At 37.6% G+C, this 22054-nt stretch overlaps 1 protein-coding gene across 1 annotated transcript in view; it reads left to right on the forward strand.

Annotated features, from left to right (window-relative positions):
- polrmt (RNA polymerase mitochondrial) overlaps positions 1-22054 on the forward strand; it is a 47926-nt gene that overhangs the window by 691 nt on the left and 25181 nt on the right. Inside the window, exons 2-12 of the mRNA XM_005795713.3 lie at positions 312-410; positions 640-1469; positions 2309-2442; positions 8600-8786; positions 12185-12334; positions 14158-14325; positions 14601-14771; positions 16277-16516; positions 18805-19590; positions 20402-20524; positions 20890-21012. Of these exons, the coding sequence (XP_005795770.2) occupies positions 312-410; positions 640-1469; positions 2309-2442; positions 8600-8786; positions 12185-12334; positions 14158-14325; positions 14601-14771; positions 16277-16516; positions 18805-19590; positions 20402-20524; positions 20890-21012 (3011 nt within the window). The remainder of the gene's footprint in view (positions 1-311; positions 411-639; positions 1470-2308; positions 2443-8599; positions 8787-12184; positions 12335-14157; positions 14326-14600; positions 14772-16276; positions 16517-18804; positions 19591-20401; positions 20525-20889; positions 21013-22054) is intronic.

The raw sequence follows: 22054 nt of genomic DNA on the forward strand, positions 1-22054 counted from the left end.
ATAATAGCTATGCAGTATACAACCTCAAGGATGTGCACGGATACAGTATCAAGTGTACTCTTTCAGTTGAATTGTCCCTATGCTTTCATATTTTATATGCATATTACTGACTAGATGAAAAGCTCAATGAGAAACGTAGTGACATTATGAAAATGGAAAACAGCGAGAAGATTGAGAAAGAAAATTTGCAAATGCATGTCTTTTGAATATTTCTTTGAGATCAAGAGTGAAAGACAAAATGTTAGTTTTTGAGAATTGGAATTTATGTCAGACAAATGAACCAGACTGTGTGTGTTTGTTTTTTTTTCCAGAAACACCTGTCTGCCTGCAAAGAAGAAATATTTCGTCTGTAATCCTGAAATCAGAGGATGCAAAGAAACGTGTGCATGAACAGTCTCAGTTGTTAGACGGTACGTTGACTTAGATTGCAGTTATCATTTTTAATTCACACACAAAAATAGGAGAATCGGTTTTTAGAGGACTTATACACACAATGCATGTTGCAAGGCAAGCTCCAGTTTTGATACATGTTTTACCAGACAAGTAGCAAACCATATTTTAAGTTTCCTTCTGAAGTTGTGTTGTGTTTTGCATCATTTCAATATAATGTGATATTTCTGTTCCCCTTCCTATTCATAGTCCTTAAAGCCAGGATCCAGCAACTCCAATCTGACGTCGTTTTAGATGTCCAACATGCAAAAGTCCAGTTTCTTAAATCTCCTTCTTTTGGGGGAGGTGTTTCATCTGGAAGGACTGTCAAAGGATCCTCTAAAGACAAAAGCGACATTCCTAAATCTGGGCAGGTGGTTACAAAAGGGGCCTCCAAGTCTCAGCCGAGCCGCTGGATGAAAAAATTATCTGAGGAGAACATAAATAAACTTAAGAAACAGCAGATCCTCCAGCAGAAAGTACAGAGAAACGCTAAAGAAAAGCTACCGGGGAAATCTAAAGCTAGCAAAAGTAGCTTAATGCCCACAGGTACAACACATAAAACTATGTCTTCTTCCGCAAAGAAGAGGAGAGGTGGCACAAAGCTGTCAGATGAAATCCGCTCCTCGGTTTCTTCAGCAGCCACAGTAACAGCCGCCACCTCATCAAAAGCAGCCGAGGCACTTAAAACATCTAAACAGAAGCAGAGGGACTCACAAAGTAAAGTTTCTGACAAGGACGCAACAAAAAAGACAAAGGACGGAGACCTGACTGAGATTGAGGAGCTTGAAAAACGACTTGATGAGCAAGTACAGCAACGCATACATTTGAGTACGACGGAGAGCTTCCAGGAGAGCAGCACAGGAAGTTCATGCGGGGACATCCAGCTCAGCATCCGCTCCTACCTGGAGGCGTGCGTGTTTATTGGGGACATTGAGCGCTCGCAAAATTTCCTGGTCAGTCAGCACAGAGTTATGAGTCGACGTAAACATCTTACCACAGATGTTTACAACATTATGATGAGGGTGTGGGCCAAAAAGGTAAGTGTCCCACATCCCATTTTAGAGGGTTAATATGCTGCAGTTTCCTTGACAACAGCAAAGTTCTACAGGTTTTATTTGGATTTTATATAATGAAACTTGCACAGACTAGAGTGTAGATGTTAAGTGGAAGAAAAAAGATTACTGGTTTCACCACTTTTCTTGACCATATCCTATTTCTATTCATATCTTTTTTCCATTTCCAAATTATAGGTTGAACAATTTTCTGAGAGTTGTTCAAAGTCCATGTTGTTTTGTAGCCTAACTCTTCTTTAAGGTTTCAAGGTTGCTTCTTTTTGCATCCTTGATGTGTTGCTGACTGTTCATTAAATTCCACTAGTTAAATCTCTACATTTAAAATTATTGGTTACACTGGAGTTTATTTACGACTACCAGAGTACAGGACAATGGATCCAAACCTATGCCACATTTTTAGATTTTAACTTGGACAAAATTTTATAAGTATTTCACCATTTTTATTAGACTTTACAGTGATGTAGTAATATGTGTTGGTCTAATAAATATATGGTCTGATACTACACTACAGCTGGTGGTTGTGAAAAATAAAAAAATTATTCATGGGGGAATTAACATCTTTGAAAGCATATTACAGTTGTTATAAAGTCACAAGGAGATTAGCATCTTTCATGTATTTATATTACAGTTTCAGCCAACTATGTTTTTACACATTTATGCATGGCTTTCAGAAATAAGAAAAATGCTTATACCGTGTTATTATTTTTTTTAGGTTTAATCTCCTTTCTTTTTTGTGTGTTATCAAGCATAAAGTGAGGAAAACCTTTTTCTCAAACACATAATCGTGGTTCTCTTTTCTTCAGGGCACGTTGAATCAGATTGGTCGTATCTTTATTCTGATGGAAGAAGCTGGTCTGAAGCCAAACGTGGGCTCCTACTCGGCTGCACTGGAGTGTATGGGCCGAAATCCAAACTCCCCCCCAAAAGTAATTTCGAGGTACGTTTGCGAATGTACACATGACTATGCAAACCAAGATTATGAAGAAATTGGTTTATTATTGTAGTATTTTGTATTTTTTAAATAGATTTATTTAGAAATGTTGACATTAACTGGGTAAGAAAAATATCTCTAGGCTGTTCTCGTTTCAAAGAACCGTAGTAACAATAACAGAGTTTTGCCACCAGGGGTCATACTGTGGCTGTTTGTGTCTGGTAGTGTATTTTTTGGGGGAAAATACAGTTGCTGTTTGGTACTTTCATCAACTTCATCATTACCTTAAATGCTGACTTATTTAATTAAATTGCCTTTGTTTAATATTATCTTTTGGACAAGTGCATATTTACTATCCATTTCTTATTTTAATCTTGTTTTTGTTGCAAATTTAGAAAAGCAAGTGATACAAATATCTGCCAGACTGTCAATTAATTATTACATGTGTTGAGCATTTTAAATTTTTTTTTACATTGGCTTTAATGATATCTGCGAGTAGGCCTGTCACGATAGCAAATTTTGCTGAGCGATTAATTGTCTCAAAAAATTATTGCGATAAAAGATAATATTGTCTGAAGACCTTTTTACACTGATTTAATGGAAATGACGTAATAATGCATGTGATTTCCTGCCAAAGATAGATACACTTTATTTTCAAAAAAATATTTAACACTGGAGCTGATAAACAAAATAAACAAAACAACCAAAAACAAAATGGATTCTCAGTCTCCATTAACAAAAAATGTACTTGATAAAAACTAAACAACATAAAGTCAAAGTGGAAATAAATACTGCATTCAACCTAAAGACTGCAGATTATGAAGTCTGTATATTATGTTGCCCTTCAGTAATAATTAGATTTAAATAGAGAAAATGGGCACATTGACTACCTGATGCAATAGTTCACACTACATGACTTTTGCTCCTATTTTTCCCCTTACGACAATCTTAGAACGTTGGTCTTTCTAAGATTGTGTTGTGTGTTATGGTAGATCGTCGTTGCCGCTCCGATCCAAATCAGGGGTTTTCCCCACTGGGAGCTTTAACGCAGCATGTTGAATGTGACAGGTAGCCAATCAGAAAGCGTGTAGAAAGAATATAGAAATGACAAGAGGAGGAGTTGGAGCGAAATTGCTACCGCAGTTGATAAACCTGGTAACTTTTCAGCTGTTCTTCGTTAACGTGACGCAAATATGTTCTAATGATTTTCATTCAGTCAGGACTTTACGCTGACACAAGCCACATGCATTGCAGGTAGATTGTAGTAAAGCATTGATTAATGTCTGGTTTTAAAATTAGTTCACTGGACTTGTAGCCATTATTTTGTGCCCATTGTTGGACACCACACGGCAGGAACGAACCGATCGAACCGTTATACCTAGGATTTCTGTTGGCTAATGTGCGATCTGTCAGGTTTTGAAAATGGGCCGACAATCGGCCGACAGCTCTAAGATCGTGTTGTGTACGCTGGGCTTTACACTAAGGAAATGAGGTGGTCAGTGGAGAGCACCGGAGTTGAGCCTTTTTTCATTCGGTGTCATCAACAGAAAGAGAAAAAGGACAGAAGAGACGATAATGCCGATAATTGAAATGACGTCGATAGTTTTAATTTATCCTACGATTAATCGATTTATCGTTTATCGCGACAGGCCTATCTGCCAGACATGACTCGTGGCTTCAAGAGAGAAAAGTCCATGCAGCAAAATTGCTCTGTTTGCATTTTGCTTCAGTTGCCATTTATCAGCCAGTCTTCTGCCCAGTATTAGATTTTATTTGTATTTTATGCTGCACATAAGATTAGTCTGGAGTTATTGTAGTTGCAGGGTGTAGTGGATTTCCTCTTTAATTTATCTCAATGCATATTACTACTTAGACTCTGGTTATTTATTATGTCTGCAAAGAGATAACGATACAAACAAAATGAGGTAAACAAAGGGAACAGATTGAAAATATAATACAAAAGACATACAAAGTGGGTCATCGGAATGAGACAGCATTGGAAAAGTAGAGGTTTTTTTTCCATAGACAATTTCAACATGGCTAATAGAAATTCAGATGGAGTCATCTCTGTGACTTGAACAAAGGTCAGGTTTTATGGAAATGGAAATCACTTAGAAAGTGGCACAAAGGACTGAGGAGAGATACAGGAAATCCTGGACAGGTCTTCCAAATGTTAAGAAAATTAGACATTGGTGTTGGCAAATCAAAGCCTGATCGGTTTATCACTAGTTGTTTACAACTTGCTAACTAAAATTAGCAATCGAAACCAATACTTTATTCCAGTAAGTTTTCTTTGCCTGTTTGTAAGATCGATCAAGTCTATAACTCCAAGCATTTCAGTCCAAGAACACATGAGTAACTTCTATACACTTTATTTGAAGTTTAGCAGAAATCTGCTTATTGAAAGATATAATATTATAATTTCCATATTTTTGATTGAGTTTAAAATGGCTACCTCTATTAAAGATGCTGAACTTAAAAAAAAGCAGAAATTGGTAGCAGTAAATGTTGCATCTGTGATCTTTGTTCTCTCTTAATTATAAAGGGAAACTGACCATGGTGTAGATTAACATGGGCCACGTGTATTCTTTTAGATAGTTTCTTGTTTAACTCTTGAAATGTGATTAATTAGACAAAGTAGGAGTCTGTTCCCCTTGATAAAGGGGAACAGACTCCTACATTTCAGTAAAACATAAAACCTGCTTTCCTTTTTTACCCAGCTTAACAATCTTTAACATGTAAAACCTGATCAATGACTGATTTATGGGACATTTTGTTCCATTCAGGGTCCCATGCACTGATGCAGTTGCATTGGTAATGCAAAACTGTGTCCTATTCACATCCTCATATGTTTCCTGTTTCAGTAACCGCACACGCAGGAACCTATGAACACACACTCTGGGAACATCGCCCTATGCTGTGCGGTCCAATAGCAGGCCATGTGGCAGGCCGATAAGGTTGGCAGTGTGATTGGGTTGGTCCATCGATCAGTGTAAGCTGATCCAAACATGACATTGTGGTTCTGCAGCGTTGCATTTTTTCCCCAGTCTTTCCTTTATTTTAACTTCCTCATTATCATCCTGAGTCTAGTCATTTTTATTTATTTATTTTTGCCATCACTGTTCTCCCCCCCCACACTCAAATTCTTCTCTCCTATTAAGTCACTTCCACCACATCCTCGCCCTGAATGTACCCTTTTATAGTTTGCGACTCTCTCACAGAGACATACGCACTCATCCCTTTAAGATTTCCTTTTGAAAGTGCTGTGTCCTCCAGAGCTCTGCGTTCCCCAGGGTGCAGCAGAGCAGTCACCAGGCTGATTATGCTCTATCTGTCAACCTCTCTGCCCTCTTTGTTCCTCTGGACCACACTGCCAGCTCCCAGACTAATCCTGCCTTTGTTCGAGGCTTTCTCATTTGCTCAGACCAAAATTGCACGTTTCAACACGAGTGTCTCCAAGGCGGGAGGGAAAATACCGTGACCCCCTTTGCATCGCTGTACGGCTATCTCGAGCTGTGGAGGGCTTTTGTTTTTGCCTGTGACAAACAGATCCCAGCTCTCTTCTGATTAGTTTTTAATAGGTGGAAGCTGCTGAGCCAGGGTTTTCTCCTGATGTTAATTAGCTCACTGTTATTTATAATTGTCTGGAGTAAAAGGTGTGTGCAGGCTGAAGCAGAGCTCTGCTGTCCTCTGCGACTGGTGATAAATGGGTTTCTTCTCGCTCCTTTCTCTCGGCTTTGTGGTGTTGTTGTTTTGGTGGCCTCTAGGGGGCACTGCAAGCAAAGATACTTAAGGTATCTACTGTATGTACGGTATGTATCTCGTCTGAAACTTTTTCAAACATTAATTTTTAAACTATTGGGTGAAATACAGCCAGTTGAAAACCTAATGGGTGAGCATGATAAATATGATGCAGTCAGAGTAAAATGTTTAAATTAAAGATGTTTGCAGGGCAGTAAAACAATTTATTAAAAAAAGAGCAAAATCTTTTGAGCAGCTAAACCAATTTATCTTTGAAGAACAAATATTTAATTTGCAGCGCCTTGCAAGAATATTGATGATCTATGAATGTTTGTCTCATTCAAACTATAGAGTTTAATGCATTTTTGTGGGATATTATGTGGTATAGCAAGTCAAAGTAGTGCATGATTGTGAAGTGAAATATAAAGATTTTCTGAATGTTTACCAAATACAGTTTTGCAGGTATTCTTATTCCACCCCTTCACTCTGCTACCCTTAAATGTAATCTAAGGGTAAAATACAAATGGATTCCTTCAAAGGTCAGCAGTAAATAGAACTGCCTGTAACTTTATCTGAGTAGTATCAAAACATCTCTTCTGTAAGAAAATTGGAGAGCAAACAGAATCATAAAAAGCACACAGTAAGGTCCAGTTTTCAGTTCATACTTTGGAGGATGCTTTTATTTCAGTACAAACAGACTTTTCAGTCTTTAATGTGTAAAAAGGAATATTTTCAAAACCACATGTTTTCATTGTTTGCTTTAGATGTATTCTCTACTTTGTATGGGTCTAAGACATAAAATCCCATTTGAAGTTTGTGGTTGTAACGTGACAAAATGTGGAGAAGTTAGTGGTACAAATACTTTCGTAAGGCACTGCAATTATAGGAAGATTTTATTAAACATTTCATCTATATTCAACAAAGCATTTGCTCATTGGTATAATCTGGATTCAGTAATGGAGACTTTTTCTCCCTCGCGGAGATCTCCTGGTGATTCTATTCAAATATAAATTTCACTGATGTTGTCAGGAGCCATCTGGGCCTGGATCAAACTGATCAGCCTGACAGAAGGATTGTCAATGCAAATGCCCAAATTTATATTCTGTAGCACTTTGCCTTGTTTTTTTTTTTTTTTGTTCCTTTTTAAATCTGAATTAATCAGATAGTTGGCAGGTCATTATTATTCCAGCATCCGCAGGGAGGTCAGATGTCATGAACTTTCAAATTGTGATCTGACGTAACAACCATAAAGTGGCACACTTCTGAAAATCTACATCACGTGTTTTAATGGGCTGTATTCTGGTGAAAATGCCCTAAAGTAGAAGTATGTGATGTCTACTATACAATTACAAATGTTTTGTTTCATGAAATGCTGTTGTGATTGCAAGAAAGGAATTGGAAAAAAACTAAAACATCAGTCTATATTCTAAAGGAAATTCATATATAACCAGCACCATTACCACTGATGATTTATTTTGTGCAACTATATCTGGAAGCAGTTGTTTAATTTAACTGTATTTCTTAAGTTTTTACATTGCTACATACTGTAAATGCCTCACATAAATTGGTCTAAAACCTGCATAAAGTTTATACTGTCATGAAGAAAATGTCAAGTATTGGATCTTGGTGCGTGGTGTACCTATTATTATTATTATTATTTTTAATTTTGTTTTGTTTTATTTTTTCTATAGAACTGTGTTAAAAAATAAATAGCCATTCTGTATATTGTTCTCCAACGTATGAAAACATAGCAAACACGATAGTGCTGAATAGTTATATTGTGATATTTTCTATTACACGCACGCACACACACACACACATGCCCTCGCCCTCACACAAAAGAAACTAACAAAACATTAAACCTGTACTTCCAGAGGTTGTAATATGATCTATTTTTAAGAAGAAATATTTATTTTAATTATTTGAATCCTTTGTCTTTTACAATATTTTTCCTAACTTCCAGGTCAAACCTTATATTTGAATACATTTTTTTGCATACATTTTCTGATTGTTTCCAGTGAAACTCAACAGGAATTTGAGTTACAGAACACATCAGTAACCCAGGGGTTAAGATCAGCTCTTGCTGGTGAAATGTGGAAATTTTATTTCTTGTTTCAGATTAATGTAATGCAACAAGCTCTACTTTTTCAGTTTGCAAAAGCTTTGGCAGCTGTCTTTGATGCACTAAAAATCTGATAAATATTTGGATTCATGGTGAAAGTTTGTGAAAGTTAACTGCTGAATTAAAACTAAGTTTATTCATATAAGTTTGCCTGTGTTACAATTTCTAAAGAGACTTTAAAACCCTTAGATAAAACTGAAAATCAGTTCGGCCTCTAAAAAAAAAAACACGACTGTCTATGAATCTCAAATTGCAGGAAAAAAATAACCTTCCACCCTTTGGCTGTGTCTCGTTGTCCAGGTGTCTGAATCAAATGAAGAAGGATGGGCTGTGTGTGGATGATCTGTTCAGGGAGTGTGTTTTCCAACAAGATGAAAGGGACATGCTGCTGAAGGCAGTTCAGACTGTAAAACCAGACTACGAGCCCAGCCTCACCCTGAACGCAAGCCAGTGTTCCTCACCACTTGTACAGGACTTCTACACAAATGTAAGTCAGATGGTGTTTCAGGGGCTGATCATTCGCCAGTAGAGGCGGCGTTATTTTGCAGGCACATTTTCCACAAACTCTGATATTTCACTTTCAACTTTGCTGATTTGAGTTCAGTGAGTATCCAAATGGAAAAAAAGAACAAACATTGATGCCTTCGTTAAAGTTAATCAGTGCATCTAGCTTTTTTTAAATTTAGGTAGCTAACTGGGATGTATATTATTTTGTGGCAGTTTGTCCAATATGCTTTGTCAGGTGAAGCACCAGAGAGTGCGGTAAGCTGTCAGAAGACTCCAGTGTGACTACGATAGATTTGATTTTCACCGCTTAACAACCAGAAAAGCACAGGCCTATTTATAGTCGCCCAGCTCTGCTGTCTAATGGCTTCTCTGCTTGTGTTGCCTCTTTTCCTCTCACCTCTCCTACATTACTCTCACCTCCCTTTCTTCTTAGGCATGTCACGTGACTCATCAACAGCTTTTTGAACAATTGTTGTATTTTTAGCTTGTGTCCATGCACCATTTTTACCATCTTTACTTGTCTTCTGACCGATTGTCATATTTTTGGCCTGATTGTATTAGATTGCTGCTAACAGCATGTGATGTGTGTTTTTTTGTTTGTTTGTTTTTTTTTTAATCCTGAGGTCATGCAGTGATGGTACAAAGAAAGTAGGCCCTCTTTTATGTGTTTAATAAAACTCCTCTTGTCTTTACCTGGAGCTAAAGCTACTGCTGGTATATCCAACCACAAATGAACAGCAAGACATGATGTATTATACCCAGTCATTATTTATTTAAAGAAAAATATTGCCAAAATGTTGCATCAGTATGTGATTTATTAGCTTCATAAATTTCCCCTGGGATCAATACAGGCCATCTAATCTAATCTCACTTGACCTCTATAAGCAAAAACAGGATGGTAATCCACTTCTATATGACCTCTTACATTGTTGTTGTAGGGAGTTGTGTCTTGCCTTCTTAAAACGGATTCAGCTCCGCAATGTCATCACTCATATTCATTTTCATTTGTGATTGGGTTTGATTTGAGGCTTATACTTTAAAGCAAATTTGTACTAGCTCAATCTATTTAAGATGACTCAACAAAATTTAAAACTAAAACAGAAGCTCAGACTAATTTCACAGAATGTTTACTTGTTTAAACTTTTAAAGGGTTTAAAGCGGTAGCATGTAAATTTTACATACAGTATGTTTTTTTTACATATTTATTGAAACTTTCACTATTTCCTAACAGTATAACAGATAATCTGTGCAGGAATACACTGATTAGGAAAAATCAGTCAGAGCTATGAGGAGGGCCTGGTGCTGTCAATCATACTTTGACAAAAAAACAAAGAAAAAAAATCTTTATTGTCAACATGAAAATCTTGGCAAACAGTTTACCACTGAAGCTGGTTAATTTTTTTGTCCTAAACTTATAAGATGTTAAAATTGAAAGAGGGGCATATTTTGATCTATTACCATAAAAACATGTACAGTATAGCTAAACCAAAATTATTTATTCATAAACTTAGCAAAATTAAAAAATATTTTCATTCAAGTAAGGATTTTTTTCTGATAACAAGCAGTATATTCATGTTACTACCAGTCAGAAGAAACCTGTTGGTCAAATTAACACATTATTTTAAACTTGAATCTACTAGGGTTATGAGTATTTTTGGGTTTTTATGTGAGACCCTGCCTTCTTCTGAAATATGAGAACAGTTTAAATGTACCTGTTTCTTTAATGGTGACTTTGATAGCCTTCGTACAGGTAAATGATCCAACCACGACTCTGAATTTTTGGCAGGCCACAAGAGCTTAAAGGCTGTCCAAATAACTAGATAAGAGAGGAGCAGCCCGGACGGCCTCTGGAGAGTTTTGATTCGCTGTTTGCAGCAGAAGCTCGGTCTAATTAGAACATTGTTTGTTGGTGTGAAAATGAATTTTGATGAAGCTGTAGATCGTACAAAATGCAGCTTGATCTAGTTTCAGCGTGTCTTCAGAGACTGATGTGTTTTTTCTCATTGATTTATTTTGGCCTTCATTGCTGTTAATCACGCTAACCATGCAAGAACTAAATAGTGCTTACTTCCCTATTCAAACTTTATTTCACTCGGTTAAATAACTTGAGTCTGCTTTGCTGGATAAGGAAAAATTACTTTTAGAGTTAAATACCAAATTCTTTTGCTTAAATACCCATTTTCTCTGCTTTCTAAAGCTCTCAAAGGTTGGTTGGTTTTACTAAAATAGTTGTCTGGAACAATTCATACTATATGATACTTAGGACATTGCCTCCACAGACTTGTCTTATTTCTTCTTTCTATACACTTGTCTTTCTTTCTGTCTTCTTTCTTGATGCCATGTGTTCCCCAGGTAAGACTGGCCTATCCATGTGAACACATCACAGCCGCTCCATGGTTCTGCAATTGCTCCATGGTAGATGGTTTTGTGACTATTGTTGTCCCATTTAGCGCTTGCAAAGGGTCAACTTGGCCAACCCAGCTGTGATGTAAATGCAATATGTATTCTGAAGCTTTTCTCTCAAAGCCAGCAGTAACCTCTTCAGCAGTTTGAGCTTCTGTTGCTCATATATTAGATCGGACCACATAAGCCAGTTTTTTGTCCTTGTGTGCATCAGTGAGCGTTGACCAACGATGGCCTCAGAAATCAAGACATCCAAACTCCTTCAATTTCAAGAACAAATGAGAAACCAAGATCAGAATATGTTTCCGAGGACATTGGGCTTTAAAACTCTAGTGAACCGTTGAGAGCCGTAGAGAAAGCTTGGATTACGACTACCAAAATAACTGGTCAGAATTCACAATTTCGCCATTACGGAGGAGACTGGGCTTAACATTTTTTGGACTCTTTTCGGTTTCCCTAGGTCAAGTGTGCACTGTTAAACTTTTAATCTTACAAGCATGGATTGGGAAAGTCCTATTTTCAGCAATCATGAAACATTGCACAGAGAATAGCTGAGACACAGCAGCTGTGCATCAGATATGTTGATTGTGCAATATGTACTCAAGCAGCACGCAGCACCACACAGCTGGTGTGAAGCTGCTGTAAAGGCTCAGTTTTTATGCACCTGCGAGTTTAAATGAGGTAGCCTCCAATCGTCTGCTGGCAAACATTTCATCCAAGATGCTGGTTTCCCTACTCTGTTGTATAACACTCAGCTGAGCCTTATGAACGGACCAGTTGGTTCACAAACAAGCACAGGTTAGCTGGGAGTGTGTTTTCCATTTCAATGGACTTTAAAAATTATTTAGCAGTGAAGCTTTTACTTCAGAACCATCAAGATTCTATTTTTGTGGAATTAGGCTTGATAATATTATCCAATAAAACTTTTTTTAATTATTATTTTGTGTGTCTGTCTGGATTTTGTTTCTGTTTTAGAGGGAGCATCACATTTATCCCAAACTTGACTTCACTCAGGAGGAGCTCCAGAGGTGTTTTCAATGTCAGCTCAGTGTGGAGCAGGCCTGCACCATCACCATCGACTCTGTTGAGGCGATGAAGCCCGTCACTGAGAACATGGTTAAAATGGTAACTATACTCCCCAGCTGCATGTTTTCAACCTAAAAAAAACCCATATGTAGTACTGACAGCTTAAACTCCTAGGGTTAAAGTTTTCTTGGGTCATCCTTGTTATAATTTATATCCAGACTTGATGCCTTTTGGTGTCTTGTGTCCTATTCTTGTGCTCAGCCTTTTGTTCAACTCTGGCATTTGCAGCCAGGCCTGGCTTGCCTGACTCTGCAGATGGGCTATGTGGGAAGCGAGCAGGCAGAGAGTCTCTGGTGGTCTGGCAGCATTTACAGACTGCCAGCGCTGAATAATTATGCATTGTAATGGAGCCCTCTGGAGAGAACGTGCAGTCACCTCTCGCTCCAAAATCTAAACCAGTGTTTTTGCTTCATTCAAACTTCTGTGACACTTAAACCTGTGCAAGAAAGAACCGCTTAAGTGGGACACTTTTATTCCCTCAATTAAAATGATTAGATAAATTTGTTTAGCCAATTTACACAAATTGAGTTTGGTGAAAACAAAAATAAAACTTTGTATTAACAAACTTGCCGTAGCATTAACACTACATCTGGAATAAACCTGATAAAGAAGGTTTTACTTTTTCTGACTTATGAAGGGTGCAGCTTGTAAACCCCTTCAGCTCTTCAGCAATTTGCTACAACTGCAAACGTCTGGGTGTTTTATCAGGATTTCATATCATACAACACGACATGTACACATGAATGTAAAGTGGATTCCACTTGTATCTTAAACTCTGCATGAACTCATACAGAGCTCTTCTGTCAAAAGTTTGTTAGGGAATATTAGTCAAGAAACATAAAAGTCAATGGAGTTGTTTAATTTAAAGTTTATGAATGTCTTCAAATGACCAGACCTAAATTTAATTTGGCAAGACTTAAAATCGTTATCCAGATGAAATCATGATTTCTTTTACGTTCAGTTTACCATCCTCTTTGCAATTATGCACTACTTTGTAATGGCCTACCTATAAAGTCTAATTTAAAACACACTGCTCTTTAATTTGACAAAAAGGTCATTCTAGTGTACTAATAGTTTTGCACAGTTGTCTATATTGTATATATATAAATTGAAAATAACATAATTTAATTTTTTTGTGTTTCTGCCATGTCCACAGGCTGTTGACTGGCTGTTAATAGTCATACTAGATATTTTATCTGACAGAAAAGTTGCTACAGGTTAATTAGCACATCCATAAATTAATCATGTTAGCATTTGCATTCATCTGTTTGCCACTCCCTTACAATCGGTTTCCCTCACTTTTCATATACTTTCCATCCTTAGATGTATTCAAGTCCAAATCAAATAGTTTTAACACTGATTTTTTGTGCATCATTTAGATGAGATATTAAGCTGCATTAGTCTAAGATTTATAAAAGCTGCTACATAAGTAAATCCAATATCTTAACTGTACCATAGCTAAATAAAATGGAAGGCTTTACTGTCTGCTAGTCTTTTTTTTGTTTTTCCAAACCGATGGATACAAATATGTTTGTTTGTCTTATATCGCCTCTGTCCAGAGTCAGATATCCAGGAAAATGAATCTATCCTCATTTGCATTGTCTGTTTATTCATGGGTCTGTGTGGAATAAGCCTATCCCAGTTTTTTTTTTGTTTTTTTTCCCCCGATATTTTGTAAAGATGCATACTGTGTTTTTCCCACTTTCATCAGCACAATTTTTATGCCAAACCACCTCAAAAAAATCCCACCTACACAGTGACTCCGGTAGAGTTATACCTGTTGTGTATTTTTGTCTCTTGCGTTGGGTTCATTTTATTTTTGCTCTCTCCGATGGATGACTTCCAGTTGTGTCATCTTTCAGAGGGAACTGCTGGCAGAACAGCGGGCACAGTGGCAGAAGGTTCTCCTCCAGGCACTGAGGGAGAACAAGATGATCCTGACCAAAACCAACACCAGGGACTACAAGCTTAACCTTTATCCATATCTCTGTCTGCTGGAGGATAAGGAGTACGTTGACATTATGATACAGGTAATAAAAGCCCGTTGTACCTACCGCATAACAAAATGTTTCAAGCCCAAAATGTCAAAAAGACTTCTCTGGGTTTGAAATAGATGTCATACATGCAGAGAAAAATGTCATTTTTGTAGTATAAACTTAAAGTGAAAAAAAGGCCTTTTCTTTCATTGTATTGTACCAGATGATAATAAAAGTTTCCAATTTATATTTATTACTATGTGTGTTTTAAATACTCACTTAATTTTTGGTGTTTCTTATGCTTTGAACTGTGCTGTATTTTTCTGCAGAGTGTTTCTAACCTGCCTCCTAGTGGGGAGTCCCTGAAGATTTTAGCTCATGATCTGGGCAACAGGATCTATACCAAGTACTGTGTGAGACAGAAGCACCAGAATGGCATTGTAGAAAAGCTGCGAAGTATTTATGATGCCTACACAGAACTGCTGGCCAAAGATACCAAGGTAAAAAAAAAAAAAGAAACAATAATTTTATATTGCAGGTTTTTTTTTTTTTTCATTTGTCCCAAATACATCCTAAATCCTGAGAAGACTAGTTTGTTATGCAAATTATATATAAATTAGGAATTAGATGTATTTTTATACTGTTAATCTTTCAGAGAAAACTAGTTATTTTCCTTGAACCTATATAATTTCCACTGTAGCAACCAGTTCGAAATCAGATTAACAGGGTAGACATATTCCAGTATGGTAGTACTTCAAGATCTATCCTGGATTATGGATAGGTTTTGTCCAGGAATGTGCAAAAATTGAAGATGGTGCTAACCAGTTTTTACTGGTGAATGTCTCCAGAATTTTCTATTCGCTTCCAGCTGTGACAGATAATATTTCCTGTTGTCTATAAATAACAGGAGTAGGTGGAGTTCTTGTTGTCAAAAACAATATTTTTAAACTAGACACTAATGTTGAATATCACTGTGCTTTACAGCACTTAGCTTTAAATGAATAAATAAAATTGTCTAACCTATGTTGGCAAAGTTTTTAGGTTAATTAAATTATGTGTCGACTTTTCCTTTTAGTAAATTTAGTACATGTGGTAAATTCAAAGTAAATTTGAATCAGGAACCCAACATGCTGCTGCTGAATGTTTGTTGTTAATGGTTCATTGGGACAAGGCTTAACTTTAAAAAAATCAGTTTTTGCTACATGATTTAATTTCTTCTCTGTGAAATTTCTCTTTTCAGCTAAACCTTTCACAGTTGTGAGTTTGAAGTGACGCTGCATATCGCATATATATCAATTGTTCTTCTGAGTGCAGCTCATTTAGCATTCATTAGTATTACACATTCCCAATGACTTTGGAGTGAATTTGCTTTTTAACCATATCCACCACAAAACAATGTTTTATGCTTCATTGGTCATAGTTAACCCTTTTTTATAGCATTTTGGACTGCACTCTGCTCTTGCACTCTGGATTTCAGTTTAGCCATGATTGAAAAATCAAAATGTTTTTTTTTTGTTTTTTGTTTTTTTTTATCTAACATTGTTAAGAAGTTTTGTATCTTTCTGTCTTTGCAAACCAAGCAGCTCTGTTACATCTTGAAGCTTATTTGACTTTCTGTCTTGCTTTAATGTGAGTTTGCACTCTTTGTCCCTAACTCTGTATTTTGATGGCCTCATACACCCTTGGGAAGATGCTAAAATTATCACATTTATAACAAGCCGGATGCTTGTTTAACTCCAGCTGTTAGCAAGACAGGAAGTTTGTTAAGGTGCTTGTTTTTCCATTTGAGGTCATTTATATGCAGACTTTGTTGTTTAAAACAATGCCAATTATAATTTTTTTAGGGCAGCTCATCTAAAAGTGTTGCTTACTTGTCTCTGCTATTAGTTCACGTTTATTTTTTCATGCACCAATTTTGAGGCCAGTAGATGTATAACAAAGCTAGCAATCTTTATGTAGATTACTTAAATAAAAGCTTTACAAAGGTTCTGGTGTTTTCCTTCAGGTGTACAATGTCCTTCCAAGGGAGCAGTGGTGTAAACTGGAGATGGAGCAGAGTTCAGGACCCACGCTCCAGGGTGCAGAGACAAGTTGGCCATATGTTCTAATGCTGGAGCTGGGAACCTTCATTGTGGACATAATGGTGAAGAATCTTAAAATTAACAGTGACATCCTGAACCCCGCCTATGACAGAAAGTGCATCCCCATCCTCTACCACATGTATACCTTCCGCAGCACCAGACAGGTACAGACCCACGTTTTTATGTGCAGCCTCTCTGATGCAGAATTCCCTGCAGCTGTTAGCAAAATTGTACCTTACTTGAAATTTACTTGGGCAAGCTTCACAAAGCATCAACTGCACTCTGTTCACAAAAAGAGAACTGTCTTGTAGCTTCAAACTTTCTGCATAATCTGAATTTAAAGACAATTACTTGTTCTTCAACTCACGAGGGCTAAGTTTAAAGGACAAAAAATACAGAACGCTTCACCACTGCCTTCAATTACGTTTGATAAAAGCAAAGCATTGATGTTTGTAATGCAATTTTGACTTTTCAAAACCAAGCAAAATGGAGAACATCATCTTGATTTGTGAGGTTGGGGGGAAAATGAGTCAGTCTTACGCAAAGCAGAACACCACTGGATTCAAAACGTGTTGGTTGTTTTCCACACAAAACTTTAGATGATTCCTAAGGGACTGTGGAAATGTGCACAGCCCGACTCCAACAGTTATCGGTGACCCTTAGTGGTTAAACTAGGAATTGTGTTTGTTATTAGAAGATACTGCAAATGTGGCAGTGTGAAGAACATTTTTTTATAGACCAACAGCATTTACTGACCCATTATGATGATTTTAGATTTCCAAAGGAATCATGTTGAAATTATGCTGAGAACCACATCCTGTCTTGCAGTGCGGTGCTGCAAGGAGCTGTAACTATAAAGCTGCTGGACACACACTCAGCTTTTTAGCAGGATGCCAAAAACTGATCAGGACTGTGCCAGTTGATCCTGAGCCAGTCCCTGACAGTGGAAATATCTGCCTAGGTTTATCAATTTTTCAAGCTGCAGTATGTAACGTTTATAAAAATAAAAAAAATTGTGATACTCATAGATGTCACTATGTTGTGACAGATAATGAGAAATATAAAGGAAATCTGTTTGGATTCATACATTCACAGTGTCAAACATTTGAATTTGTGTGCTGACAACTTTCTTGATTTACACTATACTAGTCATTATTAGTTGGAAATTGATCAAAAAATTTGTAGGTTAATTCTTAAGGGTTTGCGTCACCCTCATTTCCATGCTGCATAGAGCCATATGACCCTTTTTAAAAAAAAATCACTGCTGTTTAGGAGCAGATGTTTGCACCTGCTGGGATTCTTTTAGTCTTACATTTTAGTGGCTCAGAGTAAAAGTTAAAGAAGCTTTTGAAAACTTATCTGAAAAAACTCTCCAAAGGATTAAAAATAAAGGAACAGATGAACAAAACTTTTCCATTTTTAGCCCTCCCAATTTGTCAAATTAGGTCCTAAATTAGGGATAGTGTCACTATACACAATTACATTAAATAATTGAGAAAGTTATTGGTGAACTAGCTTTACAGCTGATCTTTTCATTTACAAAGAAAAAAGGAGTAGAAACAATTAGAGCAACCTTTAAGGACTTGACCTTCACTTTTGTCGCAAAGATTGTTCAGAAAGCCTGTTACCTTGAACACTTGAGCGCCCTTCTATCCAGCATGAAGCTCCTAGGAGGGTGATTTATAAAAACCACTTTCCACTGGTGGGGAATGGTGGTGGTAGCAGCTGAGTAAGATGAATAGGGCCCAGCCTAATCCCTTTTTTTTCAGTGTCCCCTTAATTGGCTCGCTGATTTACTGCCGTGGTAGCCTGCAGCAGGTGACCACACTCGGAGAAACGGGCAGATGTGTGGGTTGTTGAGCTTGATGCGCTGTGACAGTGAGACATACTCTAGTCAAGTTTAATTCTTGTAGTTTCAAACCCCACTTCTCCATAGTGATTAACCCATCAGGGGGCATCCTAATGATTTTACTGCACAGCATGAAGGTTTGACTCATTGGAGTGATGCTGAGGTGTTTCTGTCAGGTTACAGTCAACAAATGGAGCTCTTTTTATTCACTGCTTCATGCATGTTAAGTAAAATTAGACACAATATGCATAACAGCAAACTTACTTGAGTTATCTGCTCTAACAATGACTTCTGACAGGTACTTTACATTAAACTTTAAGGGAATATTTATATGAGTAACATAATTAAAAAAAAAGGGTGTTATGCATTCTTGGAAAGTCTGATAAAAGTGTAGGTATTTCCCAGGCCTGGATAGATATGAAAAAGATAAACTGATTGGTGTCAACAACAATTTGCTAAACTTTTGAGAAGCAATAAAGTCCCAAGCTCTTTTTTAAAATGTTTTATTATTTACATTTTTTTTTTCTATGAACAACTCAAATATTCCTGATCCGAACATATCAGTTCAGACTTCATTTGCATTTCACCTGGTTTTCCCTTCAGGTTGGCTTCATCAAGCCACACCCCATCTTGACACAGATGCAACAGGAAGCCATGGAGACCACGCTGACCTTTGATTCCTCAGTGATGCCGATGCTATGCCCTCCGGTGCCGTGGACATCAGAGAAGTTTGGAGCCTACCTGCTCACCCCGGCTAAGCTGATGCGCACTACACATGGGGCCACGCAGCACGAGGAACTGCTGGAAAAGTGTCCGAATCTCCACCCAGTTTTTGACTCGCTCAACCAGTTGAGTAATTGTGCCTGGATGATCAACAAACCGATTCTGGACATAATCATCTCGATCTTTAACGACCGGGGCAGTGATAAGCTGGACATCCCTCCGCCTCTGTCAGAAGCCCCTAAAATACCCCACTTCAACCCTCAAGACCCCGCTTACACAGCCAGCGAGAAGGCACACATGAAACGAGAGGTGATTAATGCTAAGAAGAAGTGTAGCGAGATGCACAGCCTGCGAATGGACGCTCTTTATAAACTCTCCATTGCCCACCACATGCGGGACAAACTGTTCTGGTTTCCCCACAACATGGACTTCAGGGGGCGCACCTACCCATGTCCTCCGTATTTCAATCACTTGGGAAGTGATGTGACTCGGGCGACGCTCATGTTCGCTGAGGGGAAGCCTCTTGGTCCCAAGGGTTTGGACTGGCTGAAGATTCACTTGGTCAACTTGACGGGGTTGAAGAAGAGGAGCTCACTGCAGGGACGTCTGGAATACGCCGACAGCATCATGGAGGACATCCTGGACTCTGCAGACAACCCTCTGAACGTTAGTTCACCTTCATTTTTTGATCACTATTACCAGAAAGTGTGTTAAATTATAATTGGTAGAGGGTGTCTGTGCATCTTCACAAAGTTTTAAACTAATGCATGTAAAATTAAGTCTTTAAAATGTCTTAGTATTAGATGCGTAATACACAAGATTAAACAGTAATGCAAAGACAACATTTAAGAGCTGTGATTAACATATTAAAGGCCAGCTTACTTTTGAAATGAATTTAAGTCTTTAAAATACTTTATATTAATTTGAAAAAAAGTTGGCCCTTAATATGTTTATCACATTTCTTACATTTTGTCTTGACAGGTCTATTTAGTCTCGTATATTTTATCTTTCTTTTTTTTTCTCGTGGGACTTTTCTGTCAAACAAAAGCCTGAGTCACACTCGGACATCTTCGTTAAGTTCTGTGACTCAAAATGGTTGAGGCTACTGCTAACTCACTGCCAACATACCCTTGCTGGTTAGCTAGCTCTTTTTTTTTTAGATCTATTATGGGTAACTGTCATGGGATAAACCCAAAAGTTGACTTTTGGGGTCTCTTATGGGTCCGAACTGGCAAATTTATTGCCACTTGGCTGGACAAAGTTCATACGTTTCTTTGGAGATATACAGTAGGTCTTAAATTTCATTCATAGTGGTCTTAAATACGAGTTGGTGAAACATGTAGAAATCCTGCTGGTAGAAATTTCTTTAAAATGACTAAATACACAAATTGTGTAGAACAAACAGTAACCGATGTTTTCTGCATATGTTTATCTAAGCAATCTGTTATGTGTGTGTCTTTTATTTGTCTCTTTTTAGGGTAAAAAATGGTGGATGGAGGCCGATGAGCCATGGCAGGCACTGGCCTGCTGCATGGAGATAGCCAACGCAGTCAGGTCACCCGATCCAACTAAGTTTGTCTCTCACTTTCCTGTTCACCAGGTACTGAGAAAAAAAATAAAAAAATGTAAAAATACTTGCAGAAATTCCAACAGGTGTCTCAAAGGAGGAAATATTATCTTTACCAAATCTTCCTATTATTTTATTTTGACAACTCTACTTGGTGTGGTCGTGTTGGTTATTGCTTGAGGCATAAATAGGGTTAAAAATGCATACGACTGCTGACTGTGAAATTGTTTAATATTGTTATTTGTCTTCACTATATGTTTCCCTTCCCTGTCGGGTCATTATTGTAAATAAGAACTCATTCTTAATACTCCACCTGGTTAAGTAAAGGTTGAATGAGTGGATGAATGAATACTCAGTCCTTCACTGCCTTGTTCATCAACGAGCCTTTTCTCTTTCAGGACGGCTCCTGCAACGGTCTCCAGCACTATGCTGCTCTTGGCAGAGATGTTATCGGTGCGACTTCAGTCAACCTCATGCCCTGCGAGGTGCCCCAGGATGTATACAGCGGCGTAGCACAGCAGGTGAGCAGTGGTGGGCTTTTTGTGTAATTTACCAGCATTTAGTTCCAGTCTTTACACTGCAAAAAATTGACGTTACACAACAGGACACTGGATTTTACGAGGCACGCTGAAGTTGCTAAGTGGTTATTATTCAGATGACTCACTAAGTCCCAAAGTGAGTGACAAGCTGAGCATGGAGAATATTTTTTAAGTTTCTAAGTTTAGGTCTTGCATTTAAAAGTGCTTAGTTTCTCTTGCTCTGTGTCAGAGTTGAGGGAGAGAGAAGACACTTTGTTATTCTTTTAAAGTTTTAAAGTTTATGTATGTGTATGCATGAAAGCACCCAGGTTGCAGAAACACTTAAATTGGTCCCAGTTGTGACTTTCTGGCATTTCAGAACAACAGGATTTGAACTGAACCAAGGCCAAGCCTCTGCTTCTCTAAGGGCAGTGACTGTAACTTCTATACATTTGAGATTGCTGCAGAACTCTGTTTTGGTGGGCTTTGTCTTCATCTGGGCTTTGCAGTTATTATTAGATTCTACTGTTTATGACATCAAGCATTAAACGACCATACTGGAATAAAAAAAAAATATTTCTTATTCATGAGGGCAAGTTTGTGTCTCTCTCTAGTAATAGCCACGTAATTTGAGACATACAGTGAGAGCTGCATGTCTCAAATGCATTCAGTTTCTAGAATGGAATAGAATAGAAATATTCTTTAACGTGGGGAAATTCAGATGTACCAGCAGCAAGTTAAAGGTAAGTAGAAGCATGCATATTCATACAAATTTAAAAAGTACATAAAAATAAGAACTAGAGACTGTACAGTGAGGACAAATTTACAACATAGGAGAAATATACTGTACAATTATTACTAAGCATACCAAGATTTAAAAAAAATGTGAAACTGAGTTTGATCATTTGAAGAAATAACAAAATATTCTTACATACACTGCCTGGCCAAAAAAAAGTCGCCACCTGGATTTAACTAAGCTAAGCAAATAGGTACAAGCCTCCTATTGGATAAATACTGCATAGGCGATTATCTTTCAGCTGGCAAC

This window comes from Xiphophorus maculatus, chromosome 9, assembly GCF_002775205.1.
Source record: "Xiphophorus maculatus strain JP 163 A chromosome 9, X_maculatus-5.0-male, whole genome shotgun sequence".
Lineage (NCBI taxonomy): Eukaryota > Metazoa > Chordata > Actinopteri > Cyprinodontiformes > Poeciliidae > Xiphophorus > Xiphophorus maculatus.